General features: G+C 42.9%; 1 protein-coding gene across 3 annotated transcripts in view; it reads left to right on the top strand.

Moving 5' to 3' along the window:
• Nucleotides 1-6,738: 6,738 nt before the first annotated feature.
• The window catches only part of LOC122650277 (probable lysine-specific demethylase ELF6), a 56,804-nt gene continuing 41,111 nt past the window's right edge, over nucleotides 6,739-22,431 (top strand). The window contains exons 1-4 of one of the 3 annotated variants that reach the window (XM_043843646.1): nucleotides 6,739-6,751; nucleotides 18,628-19,936; nucleotides 20,547-20,625; nucleotides 20,764-20,831. In XM_043843646.1, coding sequence (XP_043699581.1) covers nucleotides 18,784-19,936; nucleotides 20,547-20,625; nucleotides 20,764-20,831 — 1,300 coding nt within the window. In that variant the 5' untranslated portion in view covers nucleotides 6,739-6,751; nucleotides 18,628-18,783. Of the gene's footprint in view, nucleotides 6,752-18,375; nucleotides 19,937-20,546; nucleotides 20,626-20,763; nucleotides 20,832-22,431 lie in introns of those variants that run through there. The other 2 variants (XM_043843647.1, XM_043843648.1) reach the window with 2 other exon arrangements.

The following is a 22,431-nucleotide window of genomic DNA, read 5'->3' as shown; positions in this document are numbered from 1 at the left end:
GGCTTACAAGAATTAGGCCGGCCCCGCTTCCTCCGGAATTGCTTGAGCCGTCAACATTCATTGTCCAAATCGGGTCGGCCGTAGCCCCGACCTCTTAGACTGCCTTTTCTTCTCCAACCTCATGTTCGGGCCCCGTGCATTCAGCAATGAAGTCGGCCAGGGCTTGTCCTTTTATCGCCGTCCTCGGTCGATAGCTTATATCGTATTCACTTAACTCAACTGCCCAGGAAATCAGCCGTCCCGAAACGTCGGGTTTGTGTAATATCTTTTTGAGTGGCTGGTCGGTCAGTACCACGATCGGATGAGCTTGAAAGTACGGCCTTAGTTTCCTTGCAGCCGTGATTAGGGCGAATGCTACTTTCTCGAACCTAGAATACCTTGTCTCGGCATCAACAAGAACGTGGCTGACATAGTATATCGGCCTTTGAGTTCGACTCTCTTCCCTGATCAACACCGCACTGACCGCTACGGGAGTGGCGGCTAAGTAGACTTGAAGCTCCTCTTTTGGTTCAGGTCGGCTGAGAAGAGGTGGGTTCTCCAAATATTTCTTCAGCTCTTCAAAAGCTTCTTGGCATTCGGATGACCAGATAAAATCTTTTGGGTTCCGGATATTCTTTAGGGCCTTAAAAAACGGTAGGCACTTGTCGCCCGATCTCGACATGAATCGCGCCAACGCCGCCACACGTCCGTTTAGCCTTTGTACTTCTCGGATCGTCCTTGGAGGACTCATCTCTTGGATTGCTCTGATTTTTGCCGGGTTGGCTTCGATGCCTCTGACAGAGACCATGAAGCCGAGGAACTTTCCCGAGGTCACGCCGAATGCACACTTGGTAGGATTCAGCTTCATCTGGTTCTTCCTCAATACGCCGAAGGCTTCTTCCAGGTCGGCCAAGTGGTATTCGGCCTTCAAACTTTTAACCAACATGTCGTCAACGTAGACTTCCATGTTCTTTCCGATCTGCTCGCGGAATATATAGTTCACGAGGCACTGGTATGTCGCCCCGGCGTTCTTCAATCCGAACGGCATGACCTTGTAGCAGAAATTCTCTTGGTCCGTTCGGAAGGCCGTGTACGACTCGTCCTCCTCATGCATCATGATTTGGTTGTACCCGGATTACGCATCCATGAAACTCAGCAACTCGTGACCTGCCGTGGCTTCAATCAAGAGGTCGATCCGAGGTAATGGGTACTCATCTTTTGGGCAGGCCTTGTTGAGGTCGGTGTAGTCGACACACATTCTCCACTTCCCGTTCGGTTTAGGGACCATGACGACGTTAGCCAACCAGGTCGGGAATTTCTCTTCTCGGATGAATCCTGATCGGCGAAGCTTCTCCACCTCTTCCTTGATTGCCATTTGCCGATCAAGTGCGTAGTTCCTTCTCTTCTGCCGGATTGGTTTCCGACCCGGGTCCACATGGAGTCGGTGCTCAGCTATGTGTCTGGGTATGCCCGACATGTCAGCGGCCGACCAGGCGAAGACATCGGCGTTCGCTTTTAAGAAAACTCCGAGCTGCCTCCTTTGATCTTTATTTAGTAGTGATCCGAGCTGGACCACTTTGGCTGGGTCATCTTCGCTGAGATGAAGTGGGGTCAGGTCTTCTACGGGTCGCCCTCTTCTCTCGATAAGCTCATCCCGCTGATCTTCGGGGAGATGTTCGACGCACATGGCCATTCCTCGAACATTACCCTTGTTTTGCTTGACGAAGGTAGCGTAGCACTCTCGTGCCTTCTTTTGGTCGCCTCGGACCTCGCCGACACCATTCTCGGTGGGGAACTTCATCTTCAAGTGAGTCGGGGAGATGATGGCTTGGAGGGCGGTCAATGACGGACGGCCGAGTATGGCATTGAAAGCCACTACCGACCGTACCACCATGAATTTGACTGGGATCGTTGCCTGGCAGGGAGCTTGCCCAATTGTGACAAGTAGATCGATCGAGCCCTTGATAGTCGCGGCAGCTCCCGAGAACCCGTGAAGCGAGGTTCCTTCGGGCTTAAGCGCTGCGTCGTCGAAGCCGAATTGTCGATACGCTTCCAATGACATAAGGTCCACGGATGCGCCGGTATCGACCAATACACGGTGTACGGGTCTGTTCGCAATTTCTACCTGCACCACTAAAGCATCGTCATGAGGTAAACTTATACCTTCGAGGTCGGCTTCCGTGAAGGAGATCGTCACCGCCGGCTTGAGTTTCTTGGCGGGCATCTCGGCTACTCCGACAAAGCGAGCGTTTGCCTTAGCCTTTCGAGTACTCTCTTGCCCGGGCCCCCCGAGGATAGTGTATATGGGGGCTCCCTTGTCATTGCTCGGTCCGGATCCGTCCTCCTTCTTCTCGGCTCGGATCTTGTCATCATCTCTTTCAACTCGCCTGTTTTCGGCCCTAGGCTCGGCTCTTCTTTGATCTCGGTCTTCAGGCCGCCGACCTCCACGATCTTCTCGGCCTCCTTTGACATATCGCTTCAAGTGGCCCGCTTTTATCAGCTCTTCGATTTCTCTTTTCAGCTGATAACAATCTTCGGTGTCGTGACCGATGTCCTTGTGGAATTGGCAATATTTGTTGGGATTCCGAGATGACCCCGCTTGCATCGGTCGGGGTCGGCGGATGTACCCCCCATCTTGTATTTGCATCAGGATCTCCTTGCGAGATGCATTCAATGGGGTGTAGTCGGGGCTCCGAGCTCGATCCGACCTGTCCGCTCGGCGATCCATCCTTGGCCTTTTGTCTTCTCTTCGGTCATCTGTTGTCGGCCTTTTCTTGTCGGTACGACCTTCGTTGCCCTTCCGGGCCTGGAGGACCTCGGCCATATTTGCGAACTCGTTGCACCTCTCCAAGAGCTCGGCCAGGTTTCTTGTCGGCTTCCGGGCCAAGTCCTTGATAAGGTCCATGTCGGCCAATCCGTTGCTCATAGCCGTATGGGCCGTGGCCTCATCCAAATCCTTGATATCTAAGGATTCCTTGTTGAAGCGGGAGACGAAGGCTCGGATCGACTCGTCGGGCCTTTGTTTCACGCTGAGGAGGTTGACCGTGGTCTTCTTATGTTTCATGCTACTCTGGAAGCGCGTGACAAAGGCTCGACAGAGTTGAGCGAAGCTTCTTATGGAATTCGGCGGCAACCAGGAAAACCATGAGGTCGCCGCGCCTTTGAGGGATGCAGGGAAGGCTCGGCAAGAAACGATCTCAGTTCCCCCGTACATGGTCATCATCGCATTAAAGTAGTTGATGTGATCTGTCGGGTCGGTCGTCCCGTCATACCGGTTGAACGGGGGAGGTTTGAAACCGTGTGGTAGCGGCGCGGTCATGATCTCGGGAGGATAAGGGTGACGCCCGACCAAAGAGTAGGCGTCCGGGGTCGCCTGTTTCTTCAACCCCTCCACCTGCTCGGCCAAATCTCGTAGCCGCTTCTCCAGTTCGGTTTCAGGTGCTTGGCCAACCAGCTCCTCGGCCCGGGGTTGATAGGATCGGTCGTCTCGCTGTAGTCGGCCATTCTGGTCGGCTCGGTCCTCACCGTCCTTCCTTGTTCTCTTTTCTTCTTGGAAGTTGGACCCTCGGGGACTCCCCTGTTGTTCTTCTCGGGGAGGTGAGCTTGGACGTCGGGGAGTATGACGCGATCCCTCTCCATGTCTCGGTGCGCGCCTTTCAATCGGGTCTTTCCTTTGTTCTCGGAATCTCCTCGGCTGTTCTTCCTCTCCGATCCGTCCAGAAAATACCGACCTCCTCGCTATCGAGCCGGCCGGTTCGATTTCCTGCCCCGTTCGCGGGCTCTGGTGATGTTCTTGTTCACCCCGCCGAGCGCCTCTGGGACGCGGAGGTGGAGTCTTCTGATGAGACGGATGCGAGGACGCGGCTCGGCTCGGCTCGGCTCTACGCCGGCCACCATTTTGCTGCAAGTTTCTTTCAGCGCGCACCGGAGCTGGAGGGGGCGCGGCCAGCGGCTGGCCCATCAGCCCTCCTCGGGCCATCTGGTTCATGAAGGTGCGCAGCATCTCGTTGGTGTGGAGCATCTGCAGCTGCAAATCCATAACCTGTCGATTATTTGCCGGGGCTTCTGGGTCCAAATTTTCCGGCAAGGGTGGCGGTGCTGGTAGGCCGTTCCCGTCCAAACTTGGCTCGGCCTGTACCAGGCTAGCCGCTGCCGTGGTTAGCGCACCTCCTCCATTCCCACTCTCTGGAAGGGGAATGGTGCCCGTGATGGGCTGCATACCCCCTGCCCTAGGGGGTCTTCTGTTTATCCCCTGCCGAGAGGTTTCAGGGGGCGGTGATCGCCTCGTTTGCACAACAGGTGAGCCATGCTGCCCTGACCTCGTGTGCACCATTATTATTGTTCTGGGAATTGGTAGAAACGACAAGGCTTGCTGATGTCGTTCCCACAGACGGCGCCAAATCTGTTGCGTGTGAAAACCTCCGGTACTTGGTTCGCCCGCGGAGGAACCTGCAAGAACCAAGCAATGAGCGCAAGAGGGCCGGTGTGGCTCCGGCCTAGGACTCTCCGATGCTCAAGTCAGGTCTTCAACGCGACAGCGTAACTGCGTAGTAAAAAGCAAGATGTGGAATAGAGCTCCATACCTGGGTATTTATAGAGTAAGTAGGAGATGAGACGGTTGGGAGAGTCCTAGTATGGTAGGAGTCCTTCTTTCGGAAGGTTCTCTCGCGTAGAGCGGAGTGGAGAGTTATTTTCGGGGTCGGACTCTTATTAAGGTAAGAGTCCATGTAGAGTGTGATTCTGTGTTGCGCTGGGATAGTGGCTCGGTCCTTATCCCGTGATTCTCGGGATGTGCTGACGTGGCCCGGAGATCCCCGGTGGGGTGCTATGGGAGCCTCAATGGAGGAGGGCTCGGCCTACGAGGTCGGCATGTGGGGTCGGCAATGGAGGTCAGCCCGAGTGGAGGTTGGTCTCGACCATGAGGTCGGCTAGGAGTCCCTGGCTGACCCGCATACTCTCGGCCTCAGTCACCGGCCAGCTCGCTCAAAATAGGCTTTGTCAGGTGACTTATCGGATATGGGGTCGGCCCAATTTCCTGCTCGGCCCAACTCGGTTCTCGGATTGAGGTCTGGTCGGCCACGTGGCAGCCTCTGATAGGTGGGGTGTTTTATGCCTCATCAGGGCCATAGGTCTTACCATACATAAATCAACATATATATCATGGCTTCTAAGATTGATGAATGGAAACATGAGCGGGGGAGATGTTTATCACAAAATTATGTGCATGGCCACCCTAGATAGAAAGCATCATGAACATGAAGTTGGTGAAATCCTTCCTTTCCATTAATGGCTCATAATCTAGAAATATATTATATTATTAATATGACACCAATCGATAGGATCCTTGTAAATATTTCTTCTTCGTTTTTTGGGTTATTAAAAATATATAACGAAGTTCGGAATTCTCCCTACCCTAAATGGAGTAAAAATAAAATAAAAAATACACGAAGAGAATTCCACAACAAAATCAACGGTTTATCCTTATAGTTGAATCAATTTGAAAAGAATACAATACAGAGCCAGCGTAAAACAGTCATACATCTGAGCTACCCGAGAGTACCGAGCCAACTGCGAGGACTGGTCAAAGGACCATACCCCTACTAACCCTTACTGCTACTACTTCATTTTCAATAAATAAAATAAAAACCAATAAGAGGTCATGAGTTCAAACCACCTTGGGGCCTATCCCCATCCCCTATCCCCCTATTAAAGCTCTCAAATTCTCAAAAAAAAAAAAAAAACAATACGTTACGCTCTTGCCTCACCCTCCGATTCATACCTAAACATTATAGAATTGTGAGTTTCGAATTCTTGGCTCACAGAGCTGGATCATGTTCTTAAACGTCACGCTCTTGTCTTATTCCTGTACTCAATAATTTACTCCAACACATAATCCCCTGTTGAAAAGGTTCAATTCAACAATATTACGTTCAAATCATATATATAATAATCTGGGCCTACTTCTAGTGATTCTAGCGATCGGAGGAGGACGAGACCTTGACAAAACTAATTTAGCATTTTTCCCCACTTTGATTTTTGAGAAGAAACACATCAAAACCCACGGCGATTCTTTGAAGCAATGAAAAGACTGCACTATAAATATTTCTGCATTATTGCATCAATAAGCATGCTTAGTTTGAAAAGTAATATTACAAATATAAATAATTTAAGCCGCCTTAGATTTTTTATTTTTTTTTGGTAGAAAAGCCGCCATAGATTCCAACAATACAAGGTTTGCACATTTGCATTTAGTTCAACACCTGAGTGTGAACATAAATGACAGAAAAACAAAGTAATCATTAAATGCAACACGCACCAAGTTCTACCTCTCTAGTTCATCATTGAATGGCTGTGGACGACAAGACATCCAAGAGGATGTCCTCCATGGTTTGAGGTATCGATCAGTATCTTTTCGGACGATACGTACTGGTTTTGCATGTGATCGATCTCAATAAATTGCCAATATCATACCGGTGACTTGGTATGGACAAAGGTTAAAATGATCAAAAAATCCATTTTTAAGAAGAGAATTAGGGACAGGGGTGGAGGTGTAATTAGGAACAGGGAAGGTGAAGTGGTGCCGGGCTTTGCCAACTTCTACGGTAGATGCACCAACACCTTAGCTGAACTGAGATCTTTGAGGGATGGCCTAAGGCTCTGTGACAGCTTAGGATTCAAGGAATTTCATGTTAATTCGGACTCGCCGACAACTGTGAAGTGCATAGAGAAGGGAACATACGGGAATTGGAAGGGATGGTATTGGTTCCAGGAGGTGTTAGGTTTGGTAAGCTCTCCAAAACCGAAGATAGAGTTCACTTTCAGAGAAGGAAATAGGGCGACAGACTATCTGGCGAATTTAGCTTGTGAACAGAAGAAGGATTCCACGTTCTATGGGGAATCACAGTTGCCTCAAGAGCTGCGGCAAATTTCTCATGAGGACGCTATAGGTCTTCCAGTAATTAGGCTTTAAGATTGCCAAGCTTGTAGCGGTGGGTGTGAGCTCTATTAGGAGCGTTTGAGAGAGTGCGAGTGAGCCTCAGGGCAGCTTGGGTTTGGGGTAAGGCAGGTATGTCCCCCCCTCTTGTACTCCTATTCTTTTTTATTATTGAAATAAATTCGTAGGGGCTGTCCCGGGTCCCAGAGATTATTTGGGGTAAAAAAGAAAAATAAATAAAAAAAAGAGAATTAGGGGCAAAATTGTCTGATAAAGCCGATCCATGCCGTATCAATTTTCGAATTGATTGATACACATTCTGATACAGGATTACCTCCAATCTCCAACACTAGCTTGACCAAGATTTTAAAACACAGAATTGGCAATGAAATTGGTCATTGGAGATTTCGATTCAAATCAAATCGAAATCGATCCAAATCAGTGCTCAAGAACCCTAGAATAGGTCCTCAGATCTAAAAACAGGTAATTTCTAGGATTTTGGATGTAAATCGGACATGTCGGATCGATGGAAACCAAACTCAATCACGACCGATTTCCATTCGAATTGGCCAATTCACCGATCCAATTCCCGATTCAACCATGAGCATGACATCATTTGGCAATGCAACAGATAAACAACTGTGCTGCATTGACCTTGATTGGATGATTCCACAAACTTAAGTTGCTAAATTCCCATAATTTCCTCAACCCATCATTTAAATGGTTCTAGAAAAAAAAAAAAAAATTGGAGTTATCTGTGCGTCCCACTAATTATGCCTCATTTTGTGGTTGAGGTTCCATGACCAATACCTCTGGAATCAAAAAAATCAATCCAGATCCACTCCCTTAACCTTACAACTCTTACTATATAAGGACCTCACCTTCTCTTTCTAAGCCATTCAAAATATCTTTTTATTTCTCTGTAAAACAGCTACCTTCATATAGGTAAGAATGAAGTTGGTAGCTTTCTCCTGATGGTAAGCACTTGCTTGGGGGCACAAAGGAAAGCTCTGGTGGATGAAAAATATGGTCAAGAAAGGCTCTTGGAGGAAGAAGAGATGGGAGGGCAAGGACACAAGGATAGCAGCACATCTGGATACTCTCCAAGGGATTCAAACGACCATCATGGCATGACCCGAGATGACTTCAACAAGCCGACTGGCTCCCCAGGAGGAAGTGGTAATGGTAAAGGGTAATACTATTATTAGAACTAGTAATTAGAGGTATCTATGGTGAGAGCTGGTGTTCCTGCTGGTTTATGTAACTAAATAAAATAATCTTTGGTCATGGATCTGCTTATTTGATGAAGAAAGAGATCCGTAGTTGCTCTGAAAGAGCATAAATATGTTGATCGTAAGCACTGATGGGTATTTAGGGTTGTAAATATTGAGTAGATATTGTTGTTCCCATTCTCAAAGCTAAAGAGGGTCGTCGTTTGGTGCGATGGCAAGGTCTTGTTACCGTCAATGCAGTGGTGCTGGTTTGAATCCTGGGAATCAGCCTCTCCATTAAGGGGACAAGGCGGACACTTGGGAGCCTTATGCACTAGAAATGGCCCTTTTATTCTCACAGCTAGACTCTCTTTTTTTTTTTTTTTTTATAATGGGGGGAAGGTAACAGCCAGGAGGCTCAAACTCGAAACCTCCTAGTGAGCATGGGCATCAAGCGCATCACAGCTCACCAACTGCGCTAGGCAGCTGTTGTGGCTCACTTTATACCTTTCTCGCCCCCCCCCCCCACATCAAGCATAAGGAGTGCAGATCAGGTCCTCGTATGAGGACTGGCCTTGGGACCTTGGGACCACCCACATGGAATCCAAGGGATCCCCAGAAGGGTCAGTGACTTCCATGTGGGTGGTCCCAAGGTTGGTCCTCGTACGAGGACCTGATCCGAGCTCGAGCATAAGCTCAACTTCTAGTAATTTGTCATACTTTTAACTATGGATGTATCTTATTGTTACCAAGTAAGTGAATTTAGAAGTTGTAACCTTATTTTTTTTTTTTGGTACTATTCTCAAAATCATTTAATGCACTATTTAAAGTCTCTCCATTAAATACAACATTAAATGATTTGAAAATAAGACAAGGGGCAAAAAGAAAAGATTACAATCTTATTGTAATCAACCTTAGTTACAACAAGATACATACATATATGCAAAAACCTCAGCTATAAAATAGGGGCTATGGAATCTATGAACTACTCCTCCCAATTACCCTTGGGCCTTGAAAATTCTCTGTTTTATTAATTTTCAGATTGTAGATGAGTCAGGGTCCAAATTTTGTGTACAAATAGGTTATGTAATTCTCCATCTACTTGTCAAATTTGAACCCAATAGGAGTTTGGTCATGTGGTAAAACAAAGCTTCGAAATTCATTACTTTTATTTGCAAAGCAAATAAATAGCTGATAATACATGGAAAGATGTCGATACATGGGGGTAATGACTTAATTTTGCTGTAAAATATGAAATGGCCAATCCAAACTATTTCTTTCTTAACCAAATCATCCTTCAATGTGCCACATTAGATTGTCAATCAATGAATGCTTCCGTGGTAGATTGACCATAAAACTTTGACCTTTTTTTATAGGGTTTCTTCCCAGTCACTATGCCTATGTTGCTTCCGTTCAATGGGAGCGGTAAAGTAGAGACCACCTCTTCTTCGATCACCCATTTACCATTCACGTTTGAAAAACAACTCTAAGCTTATGCTCTCCTTGTAGGATTCCTAGAAGAAATGTTTTGTTGGATACAAAATGGGTTGGGGAGACATTTAAGGGTGACTCTATTAGTGCTACTGCAAAGCTGGTCTTTTGTTGCACTATTTCTCATATTTAGATGGAATGGAACTTCCGCCTACCTTGGAATAGAGCCCAAACCAGACTGGTCATCCTCAATGGTATGTGAAGCGATATGGAGGCTATATGTTGTACTGATCCTCACCAGTCCCCCACCCAAAAAAAAACCCTAAAATCAGCAAGAATGTCTATCGATCTTGTGGAGCATGGGGGGCGCAACCAGTTTGGTCTCATCCTAGTTTATTGTTCCATCGTGGTGGTTTTTCTTTTGGAATGCTATATCTTCATGTGTTGGTGAGGTTGTGAGGTTGTATCTTTCTCCCCCTTTTTTGTTTCTTAGCTTTTGTCATGGAGGCTTCTTTGATTCTTGGGGCTTGGTCTCCCTTGTTAGTCAAATCATCTACGGCGCCTTGCCCGTAGCAGCCTGAGTAGCGTACAAACAGGGTGCCTTGCAATGACCGCCTTATCCCTACCTGAACGCTTTGCCCGAGCGGGGGTAAGGCAGTCATTACATTGTGCCCTATTTGTGCGTTGCTCAGGCCGCTACTGGCCGTAGATGATCTAGATCCAAAAACAACGCCCAGAAATGGGATTTGCAGGAAAAAAAAAAAAAAAAACGAAAAAGAACTAAAGAACTAACACACAACACAAAGGATTTACATGGTTCACCCCCAAGAAGGTAGGCTACATTTACGGTCGGCGATAGAACTGTTTCACTATTTCTCTGAAGCAATTTTACAAACCATCAAATCTCACCTTAACCCTCTCAACGAGATAAGAACCCTTTATAAAGAACCCCTAACCCAAAAAAGAACAAAAATGCCCTTAGAAGCCTAAAAGACCCAGCCGGTCTGGTTCGTAGCAGAACTAAACATACGTCGAAATACATATCGATTCGAAGGTCTCAACAAGCTCTACAAGAAACGGTGCCTTTGGCACTGACATATGCACTTTTAGGCCTTTACGGCACATTTTGAAGACGAAACGGCCCTCCAAAGATCCCCCACTACACTTTCTAGACTGAGATCAGGCTTCACCAATAACATCCATTTGTATGAACATTTATAGAAGATATGCAAAGATGACAACAAGAAGTATTTTCAGAATCCTCCTCCCCCATTCATTTACATAAATATAGGTGATGGGTTTGCCTTTGATGGAATTGACTGATGATATCTTCCCAAATATGGATTACTACGGGTAAGCAGTGAAATTAGGTATCTGCTAACACAGTTAAATACCAGAAAATGTCTCACCTAAAATTGATGGGAATTAACCAGAAACATCTGAGAGAGTATCTTCCCTACCTACTGTGCTTGACAAGACCATTGTGCTTGATTGACTTTAGCTGGTCTTGGGCCATCCACTGCCAAACGATCCTTCCCCTCCCATTTTAGTACCAATTAAGAGACAAGAAATTTGTCAATCCACCATCATTTAAATTGCATTAAAAACATTTAAAACAATTTAATTCCACAATATCTAATTCCCACTCAATTATGCCTCATTTTGGTGGAGACCCCATTAATTAATCCTTTACACGTTTTCTTTTCTATATAAAGTGCCTTTGAGTCCCTTTGCTCAGCCACCATCACTCCCTCAAACCACTCTTCTTCTTTTAGTTTCTATCGTTTGAAGATGAAATCTGTAGTAGTTCTTCTGTTGCTGATGATGATTGTAAGCTCTTGCTTGGCAATACAAAGAAAGGCTCTGATAAAAGAAATAGATGGGCAAGCCCAGAAGGGCCAGAAGCTTTTTGAGAAAGCTGTGGGAGTAGAAGGTGAAAAGGAAGGTAGTACAGGTGGGTACCCTACAGGAAGTAGCCTAAACAACCACCATGGCATCCCTCGACAGGACTTCAACAACTGGAGTGGAAGCCCTGGAGATGACGGTGGAAATGGTGGTGGGAAATAGTAATAAGGCCCTGTTTGGCAATTAATGTTTATTTATGAGTAAAGTTCTTATTTGGACGAAGAAGGACGTCTACCTTTCATGCAAACCCATTACTAGGCGGGCATGCATGTGTGCATGCAATAAAGCATCCTTAGGGGAAGGTAATCCGTTGGATGTCCATCCAGGCTAGCCGTAAAATAGCCGTTATATATAGTTATCGATGTTCATGTATGTTTCTTTAAGTAAGTAAAGTTTGTCTTATCAGGAAACAAAATGAAAAGTTTGTCTTAAATCAATGGGATGCTTAACCTTATTATTATCATTTGGAGAAAAGTTTTCTATGGTGGAGTGTATTACTGCCAAGCCCAGAATTAGTTGGGAGGGGGGAATGATCGCCCCGCCCCTTACAAAAGACGAAAATCCCGCCCCCTATGATGCTTTTGCACGTCCTCTCATTGGACCCTGTGCACGTGTAAAGGTCATACTCTCCTGCAAAGAACCCCCAATCATATCATTTATATGGTTTGTATTTGCCTTTTTTTTTTTTTTGCTAAAATAAAAATTCATTCAGATAAAAACAAGATTTTGATACAAATTACCAGAAACCAAGGAGTGAAGTATGATCATAATGTCTTACATGCCAATGATAGGGTTTTCTTAACTAGAGGACGGGCAAAACCAATGGATTCCCTAGAGATAAAGTTGTAGACATAACTTACAAGACAAAAGGATAAATTCAATATATAACCTTGGGTGGAGAAGAAACCACCAGTGAAGGTATGACAGACAAAGCTCTATACGTGCCCAGTTTGATGTCTAACACTTTTATCAAATTAACAAGTGGGTATGGCTTAGAAATTCTCCGACCTTCCATTCCAACTTCGCTTTCGACACTGAGAACTTGGCCAGTGTTCGATCCATCCTCCGGCCCATGAAAATGAGGAGAAATGGAGAATTAAAAATAACAGATCCAATGGGTAATTGAGCTTCCAACATAGACTCTTCATTGTCATTCTCAATAGCCTGTACGATACCCGTCGATTAGTCATAGCTTCACCAACAATAATGGAGGAAAACATTGACGGCTCTAAGGTAGCAAGTAAAGGGTTGTTGTCGTTGTCATGGAAGATAAATCCAGACCTCCATTTGAGCTATTAGACCAAAGAGATGCATCACATTTAAGCCATAAACTTGGACTTTGTTGTTCACGTGGAACGATGACAGCATCAATTAAGAAGATATACATCATCTTCAAACGCCTACGAATTTGTTCTAGCTTCACTGAACCACACTTTGTTTCCATCAAAAATAGCAAATCTAGTTTATCATCTTGGGAGAGATATGATTGAGCAAGAAGCGAATTTTCAGGACGGCAGCATAACCGAAATGTTAACCTCAAATTAAAAGACATAGCTTACCAAACAAAAAATACTAATTAAAAGACATAGTAAATTCATGAATAAAAGATCTGTACCATACACCTAGTATTGTAACAATGGGAGTGCATGTAGGGGTATCAACATGGGTGCGTTTTTTTTTTTTTTTTATCAAGGGTAGGACGGTAGATCCGTACACTCCCATGTAGAGGTGTTAATCGGTTGGTTTGGGCTAGTTTCGGTCAGGCCTTATTAGTCCTCCTTACTTTAGGATCCCGCACTGTGATCAGCCTGTTTAAGTAATTGATCCTCATAAGCTAGGCATGGTCCTATTTGTAAACGTTCAGTAGAGTATCGGTCCGGTCTATAATCGAGCTTGTACTAAACGTGCTAAATGTGTCTATAAACGGGCTCATACTAAATGGGCTATAATCGGGCTACACAAGTGTGGTCCATATAGCTCCTAATGAGATTCAATTGGCCGGGATGAAACAAGAAGTTACTTGAGAGACTGGTCCTCACTGGGCCAATGCTAAATGAGTAATTATTTGGAACTCTATGAGCCTCAATCTCTTTTTTTAGTAGAATGAGCCTCAATCTCTATGGGCATATATATGATGGCGCCATTTCGAACAATATAAACGAACTTGATTATATGCTTCATTATTTGTGGTTCATCAACTTCATAGTGCAATATTATTCAATTATCAATTCTATGTTTTTACTCGGCCCGTAGTCCTTTATTTATAGCTTCCGTAATGCAAGATGATCAATTAATCAAGGAGATTAAGAAAAGGTATATTTGCGATAAATTAGAAAATTATTGGGTAATTACGGTAAAACAAATGGTTCATAAATGGGCTTAAACATGTTGGTCCTTAAACGTGTCGGACTCGATCGGATACCCATAAATGATAGTGATAATTATAGGAACTCGAAGCCAAATGAGACCTAAGATAGGGAATGGGATGAGTGAAGGATGATGGGTGGGGTTCAGGGCAAAGATATATACTATCCTATTGGTATGGTTGTTATCCATGTAACAATGGAAGATGATGTTTTTGAAATCATTAAACAAATGTGAGCCATTCATTTTTTTTTACGTATATATTTATTTTAATCTAAACCGTCTATTCCTACTCAGTATTGGGAAGTGAACAGTAATAACTAGAGCATTGGTACACATGCATAACATACATGAGATGTGTGACAATATAAAAATGGGGCATTTTGATTGAATTACAACCTGAAAAATTGACATGTAGCTAATTTAGATCATATCCTCCCTATGAAATGTCAAAATGGACACACTACAACAAAATTTGTTTTGTTTTGTTTTTTTTTTTAAGGAAACCTCGTATAAGGATGTTCTGGATACATTTTACCAGGACAATAAATTTTATTTTTTTTTAGAAAATTGTAAACATTTGGTTGTATAGTTTATTTTTGATTAAAATGAATAAACTCTTGGTATATGTTTAAAATTTTGTAAGTAAAGTATATTTAGTTTTATAGGAAATAGGTTAAGAAAAGAGCAAAAAATTAAATACGAGGAAAAAAAATAATTTAATATCTTTTACCGGCATTTCACAAACGTCTCAAGTACATATCATCTATCCACGTGGTAGAATAGATACATTGTGCCATTTGGAAAAATATCAGACCATTGAGACAATAATAATAATTCACCTTTATCTTATGGATCGAGTTTTCCTCCACCCATAGAGGACTGTTCACCCACCATCCTAAGGTTCACAAACCCCTATAGGATTTAGTATATTCCCAAAATATCCTCTCGATGCCCTCTCCTGCCTTGCGATGAATGGGATCTTATATATTCACCGTAGGTGGAGGAAAACTCGATCTATATCTTATTATCATTATTTACATCATTACTTTTGTTCTATTTTTTTTTTCTTTTTGATCCATTTTTTTCATTCAAATCATAAGCTTAAAAACTTTAGGTCATCAAGTCATCCAACTAATCATGGTTTTTGGTATTAGTTTCGGATTGGTCATATCGGTCGAATCGTATTGGTGTTGATCATAACGATACCAATACCAACACCTCACTGTATCAGTGGAATCAGAACAAAGGAGGGAAAACTATCCCAAAAACCTTGTATCAAATTTGAAGGGAAAAATTTGGCCTCTAGTCAAAGTTATTTTTGTTGCTCAGAAATCATGCTATGAGTTTCTTTTGTTGGCCTGGTTGTTTCTAATTCGATACCTACTTCAAGCTCGGCCTGGTCTACTTCAAGCTTGCCCTGGTATCCTTTACCTATTGGATGGTTTAAACTCAATTGTGATGCATCCTAGATTCTAGAGAGGAAACGTAGCGGGTTGGGCTTTGTCCTTCAAGATCATCATAGTTTCTCGTGTTGCGGTTTCAAAGCCTGTTCAATTCAATGATATGTTGGTAGGAGAGGCAATAGCCATCTGTGAAGGTATAATGGAAGTTCTCTTAGATGGTGCTTACAAGTAAGTTATTGGTGGAGTGTTATTCATGTTTACAAGCAGGTTCTCTCTCGACCTTGTCGATTTGGATGATTGTTGATGATATCCGACAGCTTCCATCATATATTAATCAGTGTACTTTTCATTTTGTTCCAAGGGATGCAAACTTTGTTGCAGACTCCCTTGCCAAGAGGGTCCTGTCTATTATAGATAGGACAATTTGATCCAATTACGATCTTTGTGTATCTGATGAGGTTGTTTCGAGAGTGTAATATATATGATCATCTATAAATGTTCATTCTACCCAAAAACAAAATTTTGAAACATAAAACAGTTCAATTTGATTTGATACGAATTGATACCAGTATCAACCAAGACCAATACAGTTACCTATACCAGTAGGGGTGTCAACGACTCAAAGGGCCGGGTTAGGCCGGACTTGCCCTAAACCCTAGCCCAATCCTAGGAGCCTTAACCTAAACCCAAGCCCAGCCCTACCCTGCTAGGGCCAAGCATACCCTCAACCCAGCCCGACCTCGGCAAGGTTTTCTCAAGCCCAGCCCGGCCCGACATACCTCAGGCTATAAAAAAAAATTATGTTTGTTTTTTTTTTGCAAAGAATCTGTTTCAAGACTTGAACTCCTAACCAACTAGTCACAATAGAGAAACATTGATAGTTGCATCAAAACATGTCTTCTATTTCTTATATAAATATATATTATATAATACAGTGTTGAGCTGGCCTTGCCAGGATCGAGGCCTCAACCCAGGCCATGCAAATATAAAATCCAGCCTGACCCTTGCTTATCCTCAGGCCCAACCCAGCCCTGTCCAGGCTTAGGGCGGGTTTGGGCGGGCTCAGACTTGCCTGGTTTTTTTAACACTGGACCATGCAGCTAATGCCATACCCAACAAAGTTTTTTCTTTTTAAAGGGAAAAATGCAAAGACCTGTGTGCTTCTAATTTTTTTTGGGACGCTGTTTTCTGTGCCACAGCGCAGGCTGTGCCCAGACTGCTCCCAGGCACATGGGGTGGGCGCAATGACCACCTTACCCCCTGAGTGGCAGGCCCATGTGCCTGAGCGCACCCTACGCTGCGACATAGAGAACATTCTTTTTTTTCCAGAAGTAAGGCAGTAGGCTAATCTGATCCCAGTTTAGACCTGAGCTGTTCAGTTAATGGTTACCACCTCATGTCCTCATGCAAGAGAAGCCCTTACATATTTATATGTGATAATCAGAAATCGTTTTCCATTAACAAAATATAACCATAGAAGAAGCCATCGTTCCGATATCCGATGGCTTGTGATGGGTCTGTGACAGCCGGGGCCGGCCCATCAAATCATGGGTCGTTTGTTTGATGGTGAGTGGCGACAAAATCGCCATAGGCCCCAAACCCGGCAAAGATTGCGTTTGTGCCCATCTCTCTGATCAAGATCTGAAAGTATTTAGTCTACCGTAGAGTTTCCCTTTATACATCATATTTTTGGGGTGTCAATCTATCGGTTTGATTCGGTTTCAATTGAGTTGAGCCGGTTTCGGTGTAAGAAAAGGATGAATTGGAAACCAAACCAATAAGGGAAGGTTTGGGTTTAACTTGTTTTGGTCCAATTTAGATTCTGTTGAATCCAGTTTCTCTATATTGGTTTGATACCAAGTTCGGTTTGTGTTCGATTTACATTAAATAACTATACATAATTATGAGCGGGAAAAACATACATTTTTTTAATGATTTTCAAGTTGGTACCAATTTCTTATCGATTTTGGTTTGATTTTCCATGTTCAGTGAAGTTCCGATCGATTTTGATGCAATCCAATGTTCATTCGGTTCCACAATAGTCTAATCTGAAACCAAACCAATAAGAAATCATTTCGGTTTGATTTGGGCTATTTCAATTGCTTCGCTCGGGTTTCACCGGTTTGCGCTAGGATTTGACCCCCCAAGTTCCATTATATCAGCATTCAGCAATAGTAAGGCTAGGGGTGTCAACGGGCTGGTTCGAGCCGGTTTCGGTTCGGGCTTTTCGATTTCGGTGTGACTTTTATAGAAACCGAAACCAAACCATTAAGAAATATTCGGTTTCGGTGCGATTTCGGTTTCGATGCGGTTTGGTTTCGTGTCGATTTCGGTTTATGATAACGGGTTGATATCGATTTGGATTCGATTTGGTACCGGTTTTATATAACTAGTAAGGTCCAATTAGTGCTAATTTTTCTTCTCTTTCTCTTTTAAGTACATAAAATATTTCAAATACAATGCATATTTGTATCCTATGTCCTATGGCCTATGGATACAATTGGTTGCGTAATCACTAACAAAGGATATGAGATAAAGCGAGAAACTATCACAACATATTTAGGAGGCAATGGAGCATTAGGCATTTACTGATTTACTTATTTACTTATTTATCGGGTTAGGTCGGTTCGATTTGGGTTCGGGCCTAACGGTTCGAGTTACCGGTGCACCGTCGGGCTAGCCCAAACCAAACCAAACCGTTTGCCTTTCTAGATCCACAAACCGAACCAAACCATTAAGAGTTCGATCCGGTGTGGTCCGGGTTGGTTCGGGCCGGTTTCATCGATTCGGGTTGGGTATTGACACCCCTAAGTAAGGCCATCAAGAAGCACGGCTGGAAGCTAACTTGCGCAGGTGGGGTTAGTACACTCATAAACCCCAAGGACTCAAGGAGATCTGTTGAGGCTTAGATACTTTGATTCGAATATATTTTTTTTTTGGGTGGTGGGTGGTGAGAGTAGTTTTGATCTAATTTGATATTTGCTTATGTTTCAGTGTTTTGTTAGAGTCCCGGGAGCGGCCGGAACTGTAAAATCCCAACTGAAATCGTACGGACTAGAAACCGAAGCTTCACTTTCGCGCTATACAGTAGCGGCGTATGTTAGAGTAATCTAAAGATTGGGATTCTACAATGCGCATGGATAGAATGTTCCTCGAAACCCAGGCAACCGGTTTTCAGTTATCCGTAAAATCGAGTCTCTCTCTCTCTCTCTCTTCTCCCCTGTGTTCTTCCTTCTCTCCGAGTGCTTCTATGCTTCCTTAACAAAAACCCTACTTATTCCGTAGCCGTTGAAGCCTTACAGGTTATGTTCTTCATGTCTTAATTGCAGTATTAGGTTTTTAATTTATCTTATCATGTTAGTTCTCTTTTCGACTTAATGTAGTTTCATTCAATTAGAGACTCACATGTACCATCTATCAAATTTCTTCAATCTAGGGTTTCAATCGAGTAAGCTATTCATGTTTTATTTGAAATTTCGATTACCTGTTGTATTGGATTGACTTTGTGGGGTTATTTATATTTTCGTTCGAGCTCTGTAAATCTTGTTTATTAATGGGTGATGTGGATATACCTGCTTGGCTAGAAGGTTTGCCTTTGGCACCTGAATTTCACCCCACAGATACTGAATTTGCTGACCCAATTGCTTACATATCAAAAATCGAGAAGGAGGCTAGTGCTTTTGGAATCTGCAAAGTCATCCCACCGTTGCCCAAACCTTCCAAAAAATTTGTTTTTTCTAACTTAAATAAGTCACTCTCTCGGTCCCCAGAATTAAGCCCTAATGCTAATGCCTCAGCTATTTCTCCTTCTGCTGAAATGGGTTCCGGGTATAAAGGGAATGATGGGGATGTTCGGGCTGTATTCACAACAAGGCACCAAGAATTAGGTCAGAGCATAAAACGAACCAAAGGCCTTCCTCCAGTTCGGCAGGCATCAGTTCATAAGCAAGTCTGGCAAAGTGGGGAGGACTACACACTGGAACAGTTTGAGTCCAAGTCAAAGGCTTTTGCTCGGACTCACTTGGGTATGATAAAAGATGTGTCCCCACTTGTTATAGAGGCATTGTTTTGGAAAGCATCTTCTGAGAAGCCCATTTATGTGGAGTATGCGAATGATGTGCCGGGCTCAGGCTTTGGAGAACCGGAGGAACCATTTTGGTATTTCCATAGGCAGAGGAGAAATAGGAAATTCTATAATAAACGTCGAGGAAGCAGTACTGCTAAGGATCAGGAAAGGGATATTGTAAATAGCTCTCACAAGGATATAGAGAAGGATTCTCCTATGAAGACTGATTCTGATCCATCTTTGGGGAGTTTGAACCCCTCTTCAAGCTTATCAACTCCTCTACTAGATGAGGGTTCAAAGTTATCGAAGCAAAAGATTCCAAATACTTGTAGTGACAGGGAAGGTACTGCTGGCTGGAAGCTTTCGAACAGTCCTTGGAATCTACAAGTTATTGCACGGTCACGTGGCTCACTTACTCGGTTTATGCCAGACGAAGTCCCTGGTGTTACTTCTCCCATGGTTTACATTGGCATGTTATTCAGCTGGTTTGCTTGGCATGTGGAAGATCATGAGCTTCACAGCATGAATTTTCTCCATACTGGTTCTCAAAAGACTTGGTATGCGGTTCCTGGTGAATATGCCTTTGCTTTTGAGGAAGTTGTTCGTGGCCAGGGTTATGGAGGAAATATTGACCGCTTAGGTATGCAACTTGATTTTTTTTTCTGAGTAATTGATCCATCTAATGAATATTGTATTAGAAAGTCATAGAAACTTCTGCTTGAATATCCTGCCTTGAGGCCTAAAATATATTAATCCCAATGGAAAATTTTCAAATATCCATACATTTTGGCAAAAAGAAAAAAAAATATAAAAACTTCTGTACTTCCAGCATTCAGTTGGTGTATGTAATTTTTTTTGCTTCTGTTATTAACAATTTCAGGGTGCAAAAATTAGCTGATTTGATGACTGTAATCCCTCTTTCTTTCTACCATTGACATATGGACCTTGACTAATAAATGAATGCCTCGTGATTTATACTTTCAATTTTTTCCCCTGTCCAATGCAGAAAATTGCCATACACCTCCCCACCCCCTCTCTGCTGTCTTCTGATTTTTCTGTAAGATATTTGCTTGTTTTCATGTGGTAAAATTTATGCTTTATGAATCGATGGATACTTCTTTAATTGTCTTCTTATGAAACCTTACATTTTTTATTCTCATTTGAATTTCAAAAACTGTGCCTTCAAATGTGAACGTAATACCTTCTATCACTGTTGTATGTTAGTCAAGTCTATTTTGTTTTCTTTTCAGCTGCATTGACACTCTTAGGTGAGAAGACGACTCTATTATCTCCTGAGGTAGTTGTTGCATCAGGGATTCCTTGTTGCAGGTGGTTACTACTTATCTAGAATTATTCTTTGATTGTTCTTCCATCAGCTGACACCTATAATTAGACTGACGTCTTTTTTTTACTGGTCATTTATCTTTGGAGAGTTTGACTAATTTTTATTTGTGGTTCTATCTATAGGTTAGTGCAGAATCCTGGCGAATTTGTTGTGACTTTTCCAAGAGCTTATCATGTAGGATTCAGCCATGGTAAGTTTCTAAATGGACTTTTTGTCTTTGATCTTACAAAGTATAGCTTTTGTAAGTTTGTTTCCTGTACAAACCTTAATAGAGTATTCTAACACCTATAGGTTTTGGGTTAAGAAACCATATGTAAACCAGAATGGCGGGAAAGTAAGGAACAGCCAGAATTAGGGAACAATTGATATCTTAATCAAACTCAGTCTGATTAAGGCACTAGGCAGAAACTTAGGTCGATGACTTAGATTGGCAGGTAGAACACAACCATATAGTATGATGCAAATTTGAGGGTCAGATTACAAAATATGGAAGAATCACATTTTTAACAGATTACCAACATCCAGACAGGAAATATAAATACCAGAATTGGAAACTCAAAAATTTAAAGTAGAGGTATAGAAACTGAAACTGAAATAAAAAAAACAGAAAACAGCAATAGAAACTCAATTTAGAAATCCATATTTAGAATTTAGAGTTTCAGTAGGGTTTCGAAACTAATGGAGAAACTGAGAATTAGAAACTGAATATTTTAACGGCAGAAATCTGATTAGTTGTATAGCATTCACAAGAGCAAAGCAGCCTCAAAGAAAAGTGAGAACTAGTGTTCGCAAGGTTGGGAAAAGTGCAGAAAACTGACCTGAATTGATTGGAAAGAAGATAGGGAAGATAGAAGGTAGATATAATCAGGAATCTACTTGATTTACCTGCCAAATCCACAGCAGAAAACAACTATTGAATCCACAGCAGTCCACAAAAGCAACACTCTTTGAATCCCAGAAGATTAAGCCTGAGATCCACAGACCAAAGTAACAGCCAAAGCCTTCTTATTCATATTATTGGTGGGTAGGGCTGTGGCCCCTTACATACTTATATAATAGTGCTAGACAGGCTCAGACTCAGACTCAAAAAAGGAAAAGTCAAAACCAAAATTCAAGAGGAAACATGAACTGGCTAGGAAACTGAAATAATAGGAAAACAGCTTGAAAACAAGACTGGAATTATAATAACCTATTCCAGCCGAACTACTACCAACATAAAGTCCTAATTAGAATCCACAATTGCTGGTTCATTGGATGTACCAGAACTGAACCACAGGGTCTGGAACTGAACCACAATTACTTAACCTATTAGGTAACTGAAATAGGCTCAAAGCAGAGTCCTAATCCAGCCCCACTAAACACATAAAAGAAAACTACTAAAATCACTTAAATTGAACCATAGTTGAGCCGGTTCAATTTATGAACAAAAACACCAAAATAAAACTAAGTATGGAACTAAAACAATTATTTTCGTATGCAACTCTATTACCCATACTTTAGGTCTATAAAAGTGACCTATTACATAGAAAACCCTTGCGATCAAAGGCCCAACATATTAATAACCGAACCCTAGACTTATTCCTAAGCAAAGAAGCCCAATTTGGTGATATATCTGCATCAAGTAGACTACCTCCAAAGTAAGCTATTGGGTTGAGGAGTTCTAGGTCTAGTTTGATTCGTGTTTTGAGTTATCTATTTAAGCATATGTAAGGGCTATGCCTTGCACACGAATTTGATGAATGAGATTAGGGCTTCAGCTTTTGGTTCTGTGGTGATTCAGTACCTCCCTG

The sequence above is a fragment of the Telopea speciosissima genome, chromosome 2, assembly GCF_018873765.1.
Source record: "Telopea speciosissima isolate NSW1024214 ecotype Mountain lineage chromosome 2, Tspe_v1, whole genome shotgun sequence".
Classification (NCBI taxonomy): Eukaryota; Viridiplantae; Streptophyta; class Magnoliopsida; order Proteales; family Proteaceae; genus Telopea; species Telopea speciosissima.
The sequence above is the reverse complement of the archived record's forward strand: the minus strand, read 5'-3'. Positions and strand labels throughout refer to the sequence as shown.